Source organism: Gymnodraco acuticeps, unplaced genomic scaffold, assembly GCF_902827175.1.
Source record: "Gymnodraco acuticeps unplaced genomic scaffold, fGymAcu1.1, whole genome shotgun sequence".
In the NCBI taxonomy this organism is placed as follows: Eukaryota; Metazoa; Chordata; class Actinopteri; order Perciformes; family Bathydraconidae; genus Gymnodraco; species Gymnodraco acuticeps.
This window is the reverse complement of record NW_022990835.1, coordinates 1-17,993: the sequence shown is the minus strand read 5'-3', so window position 1 is coordinate 17,993 and position 17,993 is coordinate 1. Positions and strand designations below refer to the sequence as shown.

The 17,993-nt window shown below is 49.3% G+C and overlaps 1 protein-coding gene across 1 annotated transcript; it reads right to left on the bottom strand.

Annotated features, from left to right (window-relative positions):
* Positions 1 to 598: 598 nt before the first annotated feature.
* Positions 599 to 17,740, bottom strand: LOC117557211 (caveolae-associated protein 2-like). Its single transcript, XM_034232929.1, has 6 exons — positions 17,362 to 17,740; positions 14,416 to 14,556; positions 13,588 to 13,689; positions 9,112 to 9,381; positions 8,162 to 8,314; positions 599 to 1,688 (listed from the first exon to the last, which is right to left on the bottom strand). Exons 1-6 carry the CDS (start codon positions 17,572 to 17,574, stop codon positions 1,320 to 1,322), a joined length of 1,248 nt encoding a protein of 415 aa, XP_034088820.1. The 5' UTR covers positions 17,575 to 17,740; the 3' UTR covers positions 599 to 1,319.
* Positions 17,741 to 17,993: the final 253 nt, after the last annotated feature.

The window sequence follows — 17,993 nt, the reverse complement described above, 5'->3', positions numbered from 1 at the left end:
CAGCGAGGGCGCAGCGAGTCGTTTGGTTGATGCAGAGCGTAGTGCACGTGCTGGGGTGTACGGTTTAACCATGTCCTGGATGTAGGAAGGGCCAGATCCATTCGCAGCATGGTAAGCAAGCACCAGTGTCTTGAAGTGGATTCTAGCAGTTACCGGAAGCCAGTGGAGGGAGCGGAGGAGCGGAGTGGTGTGGGAACATTTAGGAAGGTTGAAGACCAGGCGAGCCGCTGCATTCTGGATGAGCTGCAGAGGTCGGATGGCACATGCAGGTAGACCAGCCAGGAGGGAGTTGCAGTAGTCTAGGCGTGAGATGACGAGAGCCTGGACCAGAACCTGCGTGGCTTTCTGGGTCAGCTGGGGATGTATCTTCCTGATGTTGTAATCCCAGGTGTGTGTGTGTTATCCCAGGTGGGTGTGTGTGTGTTATCCCAGGTGTGTGTGTGTTGTGTTATCCCAGGTGTGTGTGTGTTATCCCAGGTGTGTGTGTGTTGTCCCAGGTGTGTGTGTGTTATCCCATGTGTGTGTGTTATCCCAGGTGTGTGTGTGTTATCCCAGGTGTGTGTGTGTTATCCCAGGTGACAGTGAACAGAAACAGGAAGTGGTTATACATCTTTTATTTCATCCATTTAACATCACGCCTGTAACAGGAAGTGTCTTTGGCAGCAGGACGTTTCAAAATAAAAGCACAGCAGTGACGAGGTGATTACATTGTAGTGTTGTTAATAAGCGGCTAAATGAATACTGAGAGCAGGGACTATACTATCTGAGGAACGTCAGGAGAACCTCAGGGTTATCTTTAAGCTCAGAGGAACTTTAAGGAATATCAGAGGAACCCTCTGGGGATCTAAGGAGTCTGAGAGGAACCTAGGGTTAGAAACCCTGGGCCCTAAAGGAACCTCAAAGGGGAATGTTTAGTGATACATCTGATAGACTTTGGTAGAACCTCACACCACCTAACGGAGTGCTAGCGGGAATGTTGGAGAACCTTTGGGGAACCCTGAGGGAATGTTATTGAGATGGTCTTTAAAGACTGGAGGATCTCAGGGGAACGTTAGAGGAACCCCACTGAGGAACGTTAGAGGAACGTTTCTGATGGGCTGTGTTTACGTGTCAACTGTTTTAATGAGAACAGGAACCATGGTTCTCCGATCAGCTGAAGAACTAAATATTTCCAACTTTATTAAAACCTTTTATAAAACTTTGTTTAAATGGTTATATCAAAATGTATTTAAACCTTTGAAGTTTAGTTAGTAAAGTGTGAACGTGTTGGTTCCTTTGAAAAGGAGAACATGAATATATAAATCTGATGAACATAGAGTTTACTCCCTGTTCTCCTGCTGGTTCTCCTGCTGAGGCAGAGTGGAGGACAGAGCGTAATCCTGACTGACTCCCTCAGAAACCACAGAAACATCCACCTCCTCTACGTTCTCCATCACCTCCTCTACGTTCTCCATCACCTCCTCTACGTTCTCCACCATCTCTTCCTCTTTCTCCTCTTCATTCTGTTTCTCCTCTTTCTCCCCCGGTTCCTCCGGACTCAGCTGGGTGTGAACCTCAGTGAAGGGAACCTCGTTGAAAGGATCCTCAGTGAAGGGAACCTCGTCGAAAGAAACCTGGATGTCAGGAACGTCAATGACGGCCTCTTCCTGCAGGGCGTCGGGGGGGTGAGAGTCTGAGTTGCTGCGCGGCTGAAACAGAACCACAGGTTAGAGAACCACACATAGTCATAGAACCTCACAAGAATCCTATGGAACCTCTGAGAGAACCTTAGTAGATCCTCTGTGGAACCTCTGAGTGAAACACCTTTGGGGAACCTTCTTTCAAACCAGGAATAACAAATACACTGTATGAGGAACTAGGGATGGGTACCGAGCCCCGGTATTAAACGGGCCCGGGGGCTGAATTATTAAAGACCGTGATACCGCTAAGCTCCGACGTTAGCGGTCTTTTTATCGGTACTGGAGACATGTAACACATATATGTCAATACCAGTCTGTCTGCCTGAACACCTGTCTGTCTGATCACCTGTCTCTCTGAACACCTGTCTGTCTGATCACCTGTCTGTCTGAACACCTCTCGGTCTGAACACCTGTCTGTCTGATCACCTGTCTGTCTGAACACCTGTCTGTCTGATCACCTGTCTGTCTGATCACCTGTCTCTCTGAACACCTGTCTGTCTGATCACCTGTCGGTCTGAACACCTGTCTGTCTGATCACCTGTCGGTCTGAACACCTGTCTGTCTGATCAACTATCTGTCTGAACACCTGTCTGTCTGATCACCTGTCGGTCTGAACACCTGTCTGTCTGATCACCTGTCTGTCTGATCACCTGTCTCTCTGAACACCTGTCTGTCTGATCACCTGTCGGTCTGAACACCTGTCTGTCTGATCACCTGTCGGTCTGAACACCTGTCTGTCTGATCACCTGTCTGTCTCATCACCTGTCTGTCTGAACACATGTCTGTCTCATCACCTGTCTGTCTGAACACATGTCTGTCTCATCACCTGTCTGTCTGAACACCTGTCTGTCTGATCACCTGTCTCTCTGAACACCTGTCTGTCTGATCACCTGTCGGTCTGAACACCTGTCTGTCTGATCACCTGTCGGTCTGATCACCTGTCGGTCTGAACACCTGTCTGTCTGATCACCTGTCTCTCTGAACACCTGTCTGTCTGATCACCTGTCGGTCTGAACACCTGTCGGTCTGAAGACCTGTCTGTCTGATCACCTGTCTGTCTCATCACCTGTCTGTCTGAACACATGTCTGTCTCATCACCTGTCTGTCTGAACACATGTCTGTCTCATCACCTGTCTGTCTGAACACCTGTCTGTCTGATCACCTGTCTCTCTGAACACCTGTCTGTCTGATCACCTGTCGGTCTGAACACCTGTCTGTCTGATCACCTGTCGGTCTGATCACCTGTCGGTCTGAACACCTGTCTGTCTGATCACCTGTCTGTCTGATCACCTGTCTCTCTGAACACCTGTCTGTCTGATCACCTGTCGGTCTGAACACCTGTCTGTCTGATCACCTGTCGGTCTGAAGACCTGTCTGTCTGATCACCTGTCTGTCTCATCACCTGTCTGTCTGAACACATGTCTGTCTCATCACCTGTCTGTCTGAACACATGTCTGTCTCATCACCTGTCTGTCTGAACACCTGTCTGTCTGATCACCTGTCTGTCTCATCACCTGTCTGTCTGAACACATGTCTGTCTCATCACCTGTCTGTCTGAACACATGTCTGTCTCATCACCTGTCTGTCTGAACACCTGTCTGTCTGATCACCTGTCTCTCTGAACACCTGTCTGTCTGATCACCTGTCGGTCTGAACACCTGTCTGTCTGATCACCTGTCTCTCTGAACACCTGTCTGTCTGATCACCTGTCGGTCTGAACACCTGTCTGTCTGATCACCTGTCGGTCTGAACACCTGTCTGTCTGATCACCTGTCTGTCTCATCACCTGTCTGTCTGAACACATGTCTGTCTCATCACCTGTCTGTCTGAACACATGTCTGTCTCATCACCTGTCTGTCTGAACACATGTCTGTCTCATCACCTGTCTGTCTGAACACCTGTCTGTCTGATCACCTGTCTCTCTGACACCTGTCTGTCTGATCACCTGTCGGTCTGAACACCTGTCTGTCTGATCACCTGTCGGTCTGATCACCTGTCGGTCTGAACACCTGTCTGTCTGATCACCTGTCTGTCTGATCACCTGTCTCTCTGAACACCTGTCTGTCCCTGATCACCTGTCGGTCTGAACACCTGTCTGTCTGATCACCTGTCGGTCTGAAGACCCTGTCTGTCTGATCACCTGTCTGTCTCATCACCTGTCTGTCTGAACACATGTCTGTCTCATCATCCCTGTCTGTCTGAACACATGTCTGTCTCATCAACCTGTCTGTCTGCTCACCTGTCTGTCTGTTCACCTGTCTCTCTGTTCACCTGTCTGTCTGTTCACCTGTCGGGTCTGAACACCTGTCTTGTCATGATCACCTGTGCGGTCTGATCACTGACCACCTGTCTGTCTGACCACCTGTCTGTCTCATCACCTGTCTGTCTCATCACCTGTCTGTCTGAACACATGTCTGTCTCATCACCTGTCTGTCTGAACACCTGTCTGTCTGATCACCTGTCGGTCTGAACACCTGTCTGTCTGAACACCTGTCTGTCTGATCACCTGTCGGTCTGATCACCTGTCGGTCTGAACACCTGTCTGTCTGATCACCTGTCTGTCTCATCACCTGTCTGTCTGAACACATGTCTGTCTCATCACCTGTCTGTCTGAACACCTGTCTGTCTGATCACCTGTCGGTCTGAACACCTGTCTGTCTGATCACCTGTCGGTCTGAACACCTGTCTGTCTGAACACCTGTCTGTCTGATCACCTGTCTGTCTGAACACCTGTCTGTCTCATCACCTGTCTGTCTGAACACATGTCTGTCTCATCACCTGTCTGTCTGAACACCTGTCTGTCTGATCACCTGTCTGTCTGAACACCTGTCTGTCTGAACAGGTGTTTCTAATACGCAAAAAGACTTCAAAATGCATCATTTTTTGTATTTTCGATCTTTCCAATCCAGAAGAGAGATCTCTCTCTCCTGTCTGTGTGCGAGGGGGCGGGGCAGTTCACACACACGCAGCTGCTACATGCAGCAACACACACACACGGAGGAAATGGCGGAGAGAACGCGCTCCGAGGTGGTTAAACTTTACCCGTCTCGATGTGGAGAATGCTCGTTGCCTAAAGCCCAATAAGTGTTTAGCATGTGAGGGCGGGAACACGAGCAATTTGTCTAAACATTTATCAAAAGTGCTCCACATCCAGACGGAGGAGTGCACCGGGTTCGACTGTTTCTAGCAGCTCTGTAGCTCCGTCCACGAGGAACATTTCCACGTCAGGTGTTATGTATGCTAGCAGCAACACACAGAGTTAACTCAATGATACAAACATGAGTTAATGATTAGAGGAAACTGAGTTATTTATTTTGTTAAAGTTTCAGCTATTCTGGTTACATTGTTGTTTCTTTTGATGTGAAATATTATGTATTTAATTTAAATAAAAAGCAATGTTAGTTTTGTTCACAATTTGTTTATTTAGTTTACCTTATTTTTTTCTCCAAAAGAACCGATAAAAGTACCGTTAAAAGACCGGACCGATAAGCGCTATCGATAAAAGTAGTAATACCGTTAAAACCTTAACGATACCCATCCCTATGAGGAACCCTGGAGTAAGGGGAACCTGATAGAGCAGGAGTTTTCCAAGTGTGGGAAGGTGAGCCTCCCCTCAGAGAACATAAGAACAGCCGCGCCCCCCCTCCCAATTATTATTGTTGTTATTATTGTTATTGTTGTTGTTGCTGCTATAATGCAGGGGTATTCAATTGCATTTCAAAGAGGAGAGAACATGCTCTGTTTTCGCTGTCTACTTTTCTCTTCGTTGAGCGCGCCATTTGAAATGACTCACCCATCTGATTGGCTTAATAGCATCACCTCCCTAAAACATTAAACAATCCCTTTTTAAACATTTTTATCTTTTAAACATTTTTAATGTGCCCCTCACCTGAAGCTCTCTGGCCCCTCACCTGAAGCTCTCTGCCCCTCACCTGAAGCTCTCTGGCCCCTCACCTGAAGCTCTCTGGCCCCTCACCTGAAGCTCTCTGGCCCCTCACCTGAAGCTCTCTGCCCCTCACCTGAAGCTCTCTGGCCCCTCACCTGAAGCTCTCTGGCCCCTCACCTGAAGCTCTCTGCCCCTCACCTGAAGCTCTCTGGCCCCTCACCTGAAGCTCTCTGGCCCCTCACCTGAAGCTCTCTGGCCCCTCACCTGAAGCTCTCTGGTCCCTCACCTGAAGCTCTCTGCCCCTCACCTGAAGCTCTCTGCCCCTCACCTGAAGCTCTCTGGCCCCTCACCTGAAGCTCTCTGCACCTCACCTGAAGCTCTCTGCCCCTCACCTGAAGCTCTCTGGCCCCTCACCTGAAGCTCTCTGCCCCTCACCTGAAGCTCTCTGCCCCCTCACCTGAAGCTCTCTGCCCCCCCTGAAGCTCTCTGCCCCCCCCTGAAGCTCTCTGGCCCCTCATCTGAAGCTCTCTGCCCCCCCTGAAGCTCTCTGCCCCTCACCTGAAGCTCTTTGGCCCCTCACCTGAAGCTCTTTGGCCCCTCACCTGAAGCTCTCTGGCCCCTCACCTGAAGATCTCTGGCCCCTCACCTGAAGATCTCTGGCCCCTCACCTGAAGCTCTCTGGCCCCTCACCTGAAGCTCTCTGCCCCTCACCTGAAGCTCTCTGGCCCCTCACCTGAAGCTCTCTGGCCCCTCACCTGAAGCTCTCTGGCCCCTCACCTGAAGCTCTCTGGCCCCTCACCTGAAGCTCTCTGCCCCTCACCTGAAGCTCTCTGCCCCCCCTGAAGCTCTCTGCCCCTCACCTGACGCTATCTGCCCCCCCTGAAGCTCTCTGGCCCCTCACCTGAAGCTCTCTGCCCCCTGAAGCTCTTTGCCCCCCCTGAAGCTCTCTGGCCCTCACCTGAAGCTCTCTGGCCCCGCCCCTGAAGCTCTCTGCCCCTCACCTGAAGCTCTCTGGCCCCTCACCTGAAGCTCTCTGGCCCCTCACCTGAAGCTCTCTGCCCCTCACCTGAAGCTCTCTGCCCCCCCTGAAGCTCTCTGCCCCTCACCTGACGCTATCTGCCCCCCCTGAAGCTCTCTGCCCCTCCCGAAGCTCTCTGCCCCCCCCCCCCTGAAGCTCTCTGCCCCCCCCCCTGAAGCTCTCTGCCCCTCACCTGAAGCTCTCTGCCCCCCCCTGAAACTCTCTGGCACCCCCCCTGAAGCTCTCTGGCTCCTCAACTGAAGCTTTCTGCCCCCCCCCTGAAGCTCTCTGCCCCCCCCCCGAAGCTCTCTGGCCCCCACCTGAAGCTCTCTGCCCCCCCTCCCGAAGCTCTCTGGCCCCCCCCCGAAGCTCTCTGCCCACCCCCCCCTGAAGCTCTCTGCCCCCCCCCCCAGGGAGGCGCGCCTCACACTTTGAAAACCACTGTGATAGAGGGATCTTAAAGTATCTTTGAGAGCCTGAAGAGCTATAGAGTACATTGGGAGTACCCTTTACAGAACCTTCCTCAGTCTGAGGGTCAGAGGGTAGCATAAGAGGAGCCTTTAGAGAACTTAGTACCTTCCTGATGCCAAAGGTCAGAGGGGAACATAAGAGCAACCCTTTAGTGAACTTAGTACCTTCCTGATGCCAAAGGTCAGAGGGGAGCATAAGAGCAACCCTTTAGAGAACTTAGTACCTTCCTGATGCCAAAGGTCAGAGGGGAGCATAAGAGCAACCCTTTAGTGAACTTAGTACCTTCCTGATGCCAAAGGTCAGAGGGGAGCATAAGAGCAACCCTTTAGTGAACTTAGTACCTTCCTGATGCCAAAGGTCAGAGGGGAGCATAAGAGCAACCCTTTAGTGAACTTAGTACCTTCCTGATGCCAAAGGTCAGAGGGGAACATAAGAGGAACCCTTTAGTGAACTTAGTACCTTCCTGATGCCAAAGGTCAGAGGGGAACATAAGAGGAACCCTTTAGTGAACTTAGTACCTTCCTGATGCCAAAGGTCAGAGGGGAACATAAGAGCAACCCTTTAGTGAACTTAGTACCTTCCTGATGCCAAAGGTCAGAGGGGAGCATAAGAGCAACCCTTTAGAGAACTTAGTACCTTCCTGATGCCAAAGGTCAGAGGGGAGCATAAGAGCAACCCTTTAGTGAACTTAGTACCTTCCTGATGCCAAAGGTCAGAGGGGAGCATAAGAGCAACCCTTTAGTGAACTTAGTACCTTCCTGATGCCAAAGGTCAGAGGGGAGCATAAGAGCAACCCTTTAGTGAACTTAGTACCTTCCTGATGCCAAAGGTCAGAGGGGAACATAAGAGGAACCCTTTAGTGAACTTAGTACCTTCCTGATGCCAAAGGTCAGAGGGGAACATAAGAGGAACCCTTTAGTGAACTTAGTACCTTCCTGATGCCAAAGGTCAGAGGGGAACATAAGAGGAACCCTTTAGTGAACTTAGTACCTTCCTGATGCCAAAGGTCAGAGGGGAACATAAGAGGAACCCTTTAGTGAACTTAGTACCTTCCTGATGCTAAAGGTCAGAGGGGAACATAAGAGGAGCCTTTAGAGAACTTAGTACCTTCCTGATGCCAAAGGTCAGAGGGGAAACCTTCAGGCTGGAGGTTCTCTGTTTGATCTTCTCTCGTTGTTCCTGAGAAACGATCTTCGTTCCGATCTTGGTCATTTTCTTTTCAATGTTCTGCCTGGAGAACGCCTTCTTCAGACTGTCCACCTGCAGGGAGAGAGAACGTTAGAACAATAACTCACCTGTCTGTCAGATCACCTGTCTGTCGGTCTGATCACCTGTATGTCTGATCACCTGTCGGTCTGATCACCTGTCTGTCTGATCACCTGTCTGTCAGATCACCTGTCTGTCTGATCACCTGTCTGTCAGATCACCTGTCTGTCTGATCACCTGTCGGTCTGATCACCTGTCGGTCTGATCACCTGTCTGTCTGATCACCTGTCGGTCTGATCACCTGTCTGTCTGATCACCTGTCTGTCAGATCACCTGTCTGTCTGATCACCTGTCTGTCAGATCACCTGTCGGACTGATCACCTGTCTGTCTGATCACCTGTCTGTCTGATCACCTGTCTGTCAGATCACCTGTCTGTCTGATCACCTGTCGGTCTGATCACCTGTCGGTCTGATCACCTGTCTGTCTGATCACCTGTCGGTCTGATCACCTGTCTGTCTGATCACTTGTCTGTCTGATCACCTGTCTGTCTGATCACCTGTCTGTCTGATCACCTGTCTGTCTGATCACCTGTCTGTCTGATCACCTGTCTGTCTGATCACCTGTCTGTCTGATCACCTGTCTGTCTGATCACCTGTCGGTCTGATCACCTGTCGGTCTGATCACCTGTCGGTCTGTCTGATCACCTGTCTGTCTGATCACCTGTCGGTCTGATCACCTGTCTGTCTGATCACCTGTCGGTCTGTCTGATCACCTGTCTGTCTGATCACTTGTCTGTCTGATCACCTGTCGGTCTGATCACCTGTCTGTCTGATCACCTGTCTGTCCTCACCTTCTTGAGGCTGGATCTCTTCAGTTTCTCTGCTCTGGATTTCTCCAAGTTCTCCAGATCTTGAGGCCACGCCTCTTCTTCCTCCTCTAGCTCCGCCTCCAGCCCCTCGTCCTCGTCAGATGATAGGTCGATGGTGGAGAGCCCGCTCTCCTGGACACGGTTACCATCGACAACGCCCTCCGTTAGCTCATCCCCCTCCTCCAGGATCTCATCCCGAGGGAACGGGGGGGGATCCTTTAGGTAGACCGAGGACGGGATCTCGTTCTCCTCCTATGAACAAAGGAACCGCAACGTGGGTTTAAAGGAACCTTAGCGTTAGAAGGAACATCAGCCCAGGTTAAAGGAACCTTAGCGTTAGAAGGAACCTCAGCCCAGGTTAAAGGAACCTCAGCCCAGGGTAAAGGAACCTCAGCCCAGGTTAAAGGAACCTCAGCCCAGGGTAAAGGAACCTTAGCGTTAGAAGGAACATCAGCCCAGGTTAAAGGAACCTCAGCCCAGGGTAAAGGAACCTCAGCCCAGGTTAAAGGAACCTCAGCCCAGGGTAAAGGAACCTCTACTCGGGTTAAAGGAACCTGAACTCAAGTTAAAGGAACCTCAGGTTAAAGGAACCTCAGCCCAGGGTAAAGGAACCTGAACTCAAGTTAAAGGAACCTCAGGTTAAATATATAATATGCTGATATTTTCTTTCTTTTTCTTTCTTTGCACAGATTGCAAAGTGGAAAACTGTTATACCTTATTGTTCTATCAAAGGGATTGACCGCACAGACTTATGGAGCATTGTTTTATTATCACTGTTCTAGGAAAGGAAGGCTCACGTTCATATTGCTGTATTTTAATAAATGTTAACTTGGCCCATTACGTGACTATTTGTGTTGGGGGGCCCAACTTTTATTTTTCTCCAAAGGGGGGGCCTGACAGAAAAAGTTTGAGAACCACTGGGTTAAAGGAACCTGAACTCAAGTTAAAGGAACCTCAGGTTAAAGGAACCTCTACTCGGGTTAAAGGAAACTCAACTCAGGTCGAATGAACCAGGGCCACCCCTCCCTACGCACAGAACACGCAGAACACGCAGAGCCTCATCTTAGCTCGACAGTTGCCCCCGCAGCGAGGTCCTAACAGATCACAAGCGTTTGATTCCGTTAAATGATAGAGGTCCCATGTCATGCTTTTCCGGTTCTTACCCGTCCCCTTGTGTTCTGTAGCTTCTTGTTTGTAGCCTTTATTTAACCAGGTGAAGCCCCTTGAGATCAAAAGATCTCTTTTTCAAGGGTGACCTGCAGGACATTAGTTACACATGTAACATAAAAACAACAGAACAACAATAAGGATGACAAACAACATAAGGTACAGGGTACAGTTTACAAACTCTATTTACAGAGACAGGTACCATGAGTATCAAACTGAGATCAGAGAGCAGATATAAAAAGGTAGTTTACCCAACATGGCTTTGTAAATGAACATGTACCAATGACTGAGCCTCCGTACAGTTAGTGAAGGCAGACCTGCCTCGGCATACAGGGTACAGTGATGAGTCAGTGCTTTACAGTTAGTAACACATCTCAGGGCGCTGTGATAGGCGGCATCTAACTTTTCCAGGCAATGGGCAGGTGCATTCATATATATCAAATCACCAGAGTCCAGCACAGGTCAAAGGTCACAGAGCCTTTTCCTGGCCTCAAGCGAGAAACAGGACTTGTTTCTGAAAAAGAAACCTAGCCTAACCCTCAGCTTTTTAAGCAGGTTATTGACATGAAGTTTAAAAGTAAGACAATCATCAAGCCAGATACCAAGGTATTTATAACTGGTAACCACTTCAAGTACTTGTCCTTGCATAGTAACAATATCTAAAACAGGCTCTGGTGTCTTTTTAGCTTTAGAAAAGAGCATTACTTTGGTTTGATCAACATTTAAAAGAAGCTTTAGTTCAGAGAGCTGAGTCTGAATAATGTTAAAAACAGCCTGTAATTTAACACCAGCCTCCTGAATGGAGGGACCTGCACAGTACATCACGGTATCGTCCGCATACAAATGTAAAGTAGCTTCATCCACATTTTCACCTAAACTGTTGATATGGAGAATAAAAGTGGACCTGAAACAAAACCTTGAGGAACACCATTAGCAATGTTTAACCACTCAGAAGACAGCCCATCAAAGTGAACACATTGGGACCTTTCAGAGAGGTAGTTCACAAACCACCCACTGCATGGCTGGACATGCCGATACTGAGTAGCCTCTGCTTTAAGATGCGATGATCGACGGTATCAAACGCTTTGGACAGGTCAATAAATAGAGCTGCACAGCTCTGCTTATTATCTAAGATACTCGTAATATCATTCACCACTTTCATTGTGGCAGTGATGGTGCTGTGTTGCTTTCTGAAGCCTGACTGATGTTTAGACAGGATGTCATTGTTACATAAAAACACCTTTACCTGTTCACTCACTAAGCGTTCGAGCACCTGAGCCAGAACTGACAACTTAGAGATTGGCCTATAGTTATTTAAAATAGTTGCCTCCCCTCCTTTTAGCAAAGGCAGGACATACGCTGACTTCCATACTTTTGGAATTGCATTTGTGCAGAGGGAGAGGTTAAAAAGAGTAGTAAGAGGAAGAGCAATAAAATCTGCAGCTATCTTTAAAAAGAAAGGCTCTACGTTGTCCGGGCCAGCCGGTTTCTTAGGATCTAACTTAGATAAGGCTTCATGAACAACATTGACAGTAAAAGGAGTAAAACTGAAAGGGTTTTCCAGACCACATTGTTCAGAGTCACAGACTGTAGTGTTCACAGAAGCAGAGTTAGTGACAGAATCAAATAGAGAACCGCAGGACACAAAATGCTCATTAAAGCAATTTAGCATAGTAGCCCTGTCCGATATAGAGCCAGATGCTGTGGTAATGCACGGAGGTAGCTCATTACGGATCTCACCGGTGGATATCGATTTTATTGCTTTCCAAAATTTCCTAGGATTATTTAGGTTTTCTGTGGAAACTGACAAATAGTACTTCGACTTTGCACTTTTGAACATGTGAAGTGAAGCTATTCCTTAGCTGCCTAAAACGCAGCCATTCTACCTCTGAGCCTGATCTCCTAGCCTTTTCCCAGGCCTTGTTTCTCTCATGAAGGAGACTGGACAGATTAGCAGAAAACCAAGGATTGTCTCGTCCCTTTACTCTAAATGTACGCAGGGGTGAATGTCTATCAATGATCTCCATAAAACCAAGATAAAAATAAGACCATGCGGTTTCCACATCAGCACACAGATCGATTTTACCCCAATCAAACCCAAACAGATCATGAACAAAATCCTGCTCAACAAAATGTTTTTTGTCTCTCTTACTGATAATGCGAGGTTTAACCTTTTGGACCTTAGTGTCCCTAATTGTGGCTACAACACAGTGATCACTCAGATCATTTGCAAATACTCCCACAGAGGAATATTTATAGGGAACATTAGTTAGAATGAGATCAATTAGGGAGGATTTATTAGGGGACTTAATGTTAGGGCGAGTAGGACTGTCCACAATCTGAGTAACATTTAAAGAGATACAAAGGTTTTTAAAATCCTCTGACACTGCAGTTAACCAGTCCCAGTTACAATCTCCAAGTAGCACTATTTCCTTGTAGTCTAGTTGTGATAAAAGATTAGCTAGTGAAGACAAGGAGTCTTTGCCAGCTGAGGGGGGTCTGTAGCAGCCCACCACCATGACCTGTTGACCCTTTGCCACTTCTATATTTATGGCTAAAAATTCAAATTGCTTACTGATCGATTTGGAAACTAATATGGTTACACTGAACATGGGGGGGGGGGGGGGGCAGGAGCTCCAACAAGCCGTGTCGGACAGAGAGTGAATACACAGACTATACAGAGATGCTGTTTGAGAAACCAATGTGAGTTTGGAACATTGAACAAAGTGAATCTATTCTAGTCGACATCAACAATGGGATCATGAGAAATGGACATGACATGCGAGCTTTAAAGAAACAGGATGAGCGGTTCCTTCAGTCAGCAGACAGAGAACCGAGAACAGAGGTTAATCCTGAGGAATGCTGGGTATTTTAGGGAGGAAATGTTGAGTGTTGGTCACACACACACACACACACACACACACACACACACACACACACACACACACAGAGATCATCTGCCTCTGACCTCATCACAGCTCACTCTGCTCTGTGGTAACCATGACAACCAGAAAACAGGACAGACTGCTGCCTTCCTGCAGCTCACGACCAAATAAGGTCAACAGCTGAGAGCTGCCCCCCCCACACCTGTTAGAGAGAGCTGCGCCCCCCCACCTGTAAGAGAGAGCTCCCCCCACCAGTTAGAGAGAGCTCCCCCCACCAGTTAGAGAGAGCTCCCCCCACCAGTTAGAGAGAGCTCCCCCACCTGTTAGAGAGAGCTGCCCCCCTCACCTGTTAGAGAGAGCTGCCCCCCCTCACCTGTTAGAGAGAGCTGCGTCCCCCCCCCCTCACCTGGAAGATGAGCACCTTGAATTGGTTCCTGTTCACCAGGTGGGCATGGTTAGCCTCCAGCTTCCTCACCTGCGCACCCTGACGCTCCATCTTATCCCTCACCTGAGAGAGAGAGAAAGACAGGTGAGACACACAGGTGTGAGACAGACAAGTGAGACACACAGGTGAGACTGACAGGTGAGACAGACAGGTGAGACACACAGATGAGACTCACAGGTGAGACTCACAGGTGAGACAAACAGGTGACAGACAGGTGAGACTCACAGGTGAGACAGACAGGTGAGACAGACGGGTGAGACACACGGGTGAGAGACAGAAAGGTGAGACAGACAAGTGAGACACACAGGTGAGACTGACAGGTGAGACAGACAGGTGAGACAAACAGGTGAGACACACAGATGAGACACACAGATGAGACTCACAGGTGAGACAAACAGGTGACAGACAGGTGAGACTCACAGGTGAGACAGACAGGTGAGACAGACGGGTGAGACACACGGGTGAGAGACAGAAAGGTGAGACAGACAAGTGAGACACACAGGTGAGACTGACAGGTGAGACAGACAGGTGAGACACACAGATGAGACTCACAGGTGAGACAGACAGGTGAGACACACAGATGAGACTCACAGGTGAGACAGACAGATGAGACTCACAGGTGAGACAGACACGTGAGACAGACAGGTGAGACAGACAAGTGAGACACACGGGTGAGACAGACGGGTGAGACAGACGGGTGAGACAGACAGGTGAGACAGACAGGTGAGACAGACAGGAGAGACTGCAGCAGGATGTAACAGGTGTATTACAGTTTGTCTCCATGGTTACCTCCTTCATGGTGACGGACAGCTTGCGGCTCTTGTCCAACAGCTTGCTGACGGTGTTGGACGTGTGGCTGTGACTCTTTGACAGTTTGGTCATATCAGCCTGGATTCCCCGCACCACACCCTCCATCTCCACCTGGTGCACCTGCAGGGACATCAGGTCCAAAGCATCAGGGACCATACAACAGCCAATCAGAGACCAGAGCATCAGGTAACAGCCAATCAGAGACCAGAGCATCTGGTAACATCAGGTAACAGCCAATCAGAGTCCAAAGCATCAGGGACCAGACGACAGCCAATCAGAGACCAGAGCATCAGGTAACAGCCAATCAGAGACCAGAGCATCAGGTAACATCAGGTAACAGCCAATCAGAGACCAAAGCATCAGGGACCAGACAACAGCCAATCAGAGACCAGAACATCAGGTAACATCAGGTAACAGCGAATCAGAGACCATAGCATCAGGGACCAGACAACAGCCAATCAGAGACCAGAGCATCAGGTAACAGCCAATCAGAGACCAGAGCATCAGGTAACATCAGGTAACAGCCAATCAGAGACCAGAGCATCAGGTAACATCAGGTAACAGCCAATCAGAGACCAAAGCATCAGGGACCAGACAACAGCCAATCAGAGACCAGAACATCAGGTAACATCAGGTAACAGCCAATCAGAGACCATAGCATCAGGGACCAGACAACAGCCAATCAGAGACCAGAGCATCAGGTAACAGCCAATCAGAGACCAGAGCATCAGGTAATATCAGGTAACAGCCAATCAGAGACCAGAGCATCAGGTAACAGCCAATCAGAGACCAGAGCATCAGGGACCAGACAATCAACACCAGAGGTTGCGCTAGACTTTTTCGCTGACCGTCATTTTGACGGTCAGGCTCGTAACATTTCCGTCAAAATCCATTATTACCCGTCGGTCTGTACACAACTGACGGGGGGGGGGGGGGGAGAGCATGCTCATGGACTGTCAACAGGGGGGGACGCTCGTAAACTGTTAGCGCCGTGTTATGCCATGTTATGCCGGCCCACTGCACCTCGCGGGAGCACGCCATCAAGCATAAACTCCCAGACATTTCAATGACTTGTACGGCAAAGTTAGGTCTGGAAACGATATCATTTGCTTTTTGGCGGGTATGCATAACACGGGAGCCCTGCTGCGGGGAAGCTTTGGCGCTATTCTGAGTTTGTTCTAATCCGTCAAAATGACGGACTGCTTTCGGATTTTTCGGTCATAGACGGAATATATTCGGTTAACGCGACCTCTGATCAACAGCCAACATTGTTGACTCCTCCCCTTTAATAGTGTAGTTGTTGTTGACTCCTCCCCTTTAAGTGTGTAGTTATTGTTGACTCCGCCCCTTTAAGTGTGTAGTTGTTGTTGACTCCTCCCCTTTAAGTATGTAGTTGTTGTTGACTCCTCCCATTTAAGTGTGTAGTTCGTGTTGACTCCTCCCCTTTAACCGTGTAGTTCGTGTTGACTCCTCCCCTTTAAGCGTGTAGTTATTGTTGACTCCTCCCCTGTAAGCGTGTAGTTATTGTTGACTCCTCCCCTTTAAGCGTGTAGTTATTGTTGACTCCTCCCCTTTAAGTGTGTAGTTCTTGTTGACTCCTCCCCTTTAAGCGTGTAGTTCTTGTTGACTCCTCCCCTTTAATTGTGGAGTTTTTAGGCGCTTTCACACCGCAGTACTTTTCCCACAAAGGTTCATCTGTACTTAGTTCATGAGAACTAATTAGTTCTCATGAACTAAGTGCAGATCGCGTTCACACCGGAAAAAGTCCCTGGGGGGGGGATTAGGCAAATTAGGCTGCTGACGTCACTTCTTCTTCTTCTGCTTTGGGTTTACTGGCAGGCCGCAAACCACTTCACGGCATATACTTGCCGCCCAAAGTCCGCGGCCGGAAGTCCCCGGAGTTGGGGAAGGCTTCAGTAGAAGCTGCTGGGACTCCCAGCAGCTTCTACTGAAGCCTTCCGAGTAAATCGCCAGAACGCCGACATCTCCTCATCTCCACCGCTCCCATATTTTCTTTTGTGTTGCCATAAGTTAGTCTCTCTGCGTTTGTGCGTGGGGCTAATGCTAATGTGAGGATAATAAAATGGCGGCTTCACAACACTTTTTGGGAGTTTTACGGGGCGTGGTTTGCAATCCGCCCAGCCAATCAGACACAGGAACCTTTTTCTCCCACGAAAGTACCTGCTCTCTAGCAGGGACGGAAAAGGGGGTAAAAAAGGTTCTGATGAACTGATTTAGCTCCAGCTCTTTTTGGTGTGAACGCGACATTTCGGAACTATATCGGAACTAAAGTGGGAAAAGTACTGCGGTGTGAACGCGCCTCTTGTTGATAGGCAGTTATCTGGGCAGCAGCTCTGACACGTCATAAAGATAGTTTGAATCTTTACAGATTTATATAATAACAACTGTCTTGTCTACGCAGCACTTTAAGCTAACGCAGTAGCATGAATCTGTTTGCAGACAGGAAGTGATCCGCAGCAGCTGAATGTTAAGAAGCCTCTCAGAGTTTTCCTCTCAGCATTCATGAGACCAACATGTGAGGAATGCAGCGACGCAGCAGTGCAACATCTGCAGGGCGTCAGCTGACTCCGACGGAAACAGATCCAGAAACTGATCTGAACCCAGAAACAGATCCCAGACCACCAACACCCGGAGACTGAAGTCAACCTGCAGTTTTCTGACTGCAGTCTGGTGTGCAGAGTCTTAGTAACGCGCATCGGAGCGGTCTTCATGTTGTTTTTGTTTCTCTAGGGAGAGTTTCTATAGACCTGAACTCGAGCCTGACTCAGAGTCAGCTACAGATATCCTGTCAGAGAGTTTCCACAGCCCTGAACACGTCACACGGCATATTTTCAGGGTGGGGTCTGGTTTGTGAAGTTTCCCTGTCTTTAGTTTAGTTAGTCCCCCCCCCCCCCCCCCCCTCACCTCCATCTTGTTCTGGTTCTCCTGCACGGCGTCCAGCATGTTGACCAGTTTGTCCAGCAGCGTGAGGACGGTGATGGCATTCACCGGACCCTGACAAAGGGCCTCGGGGTCCGAGGGGGGACTCAGCCCGGCCAGGGGACCGGGGGGGTCCAGCAGCTCCAGGCTGGGGGGGGGGAGCAGGTCCTGGCTCTGGTGGGGCTCCGTGGTCACCATGACGGATTGAGAGAGACTGACTGCTTCGGGGTGTGTGTGTGAGTGTTTGTGTGTGTGTGCTGCGCTCTGATTGGCCGCTCAGAGGAAACTTTCCTGTCCACACCTTTAACCCTTTCCCCCCCACTGCTGCCTCGGTGTTCCTGCTGCGTTCCTGAGGCTGATCCAACTAACCAGAGAACAACACCACACACTCAGTTATACATCTCTGATGTTATCTATGATGTAATGGTTCTATAGAAACACAAACAGGAAGTGAGTTTAGAGCTGAAAGGGTTAACTGCTGCAGCAGGGGGGGGGTCACCATGACGACGGGCGGGTCTGTTTGTGTGTGTAGAGAGAGGGAGGTTCCTTCCAGATGACTTCACCTCACAAACATGAGACTCAGATCCTCCCCCCTTTACTCCCAGATCCTCCCCCTT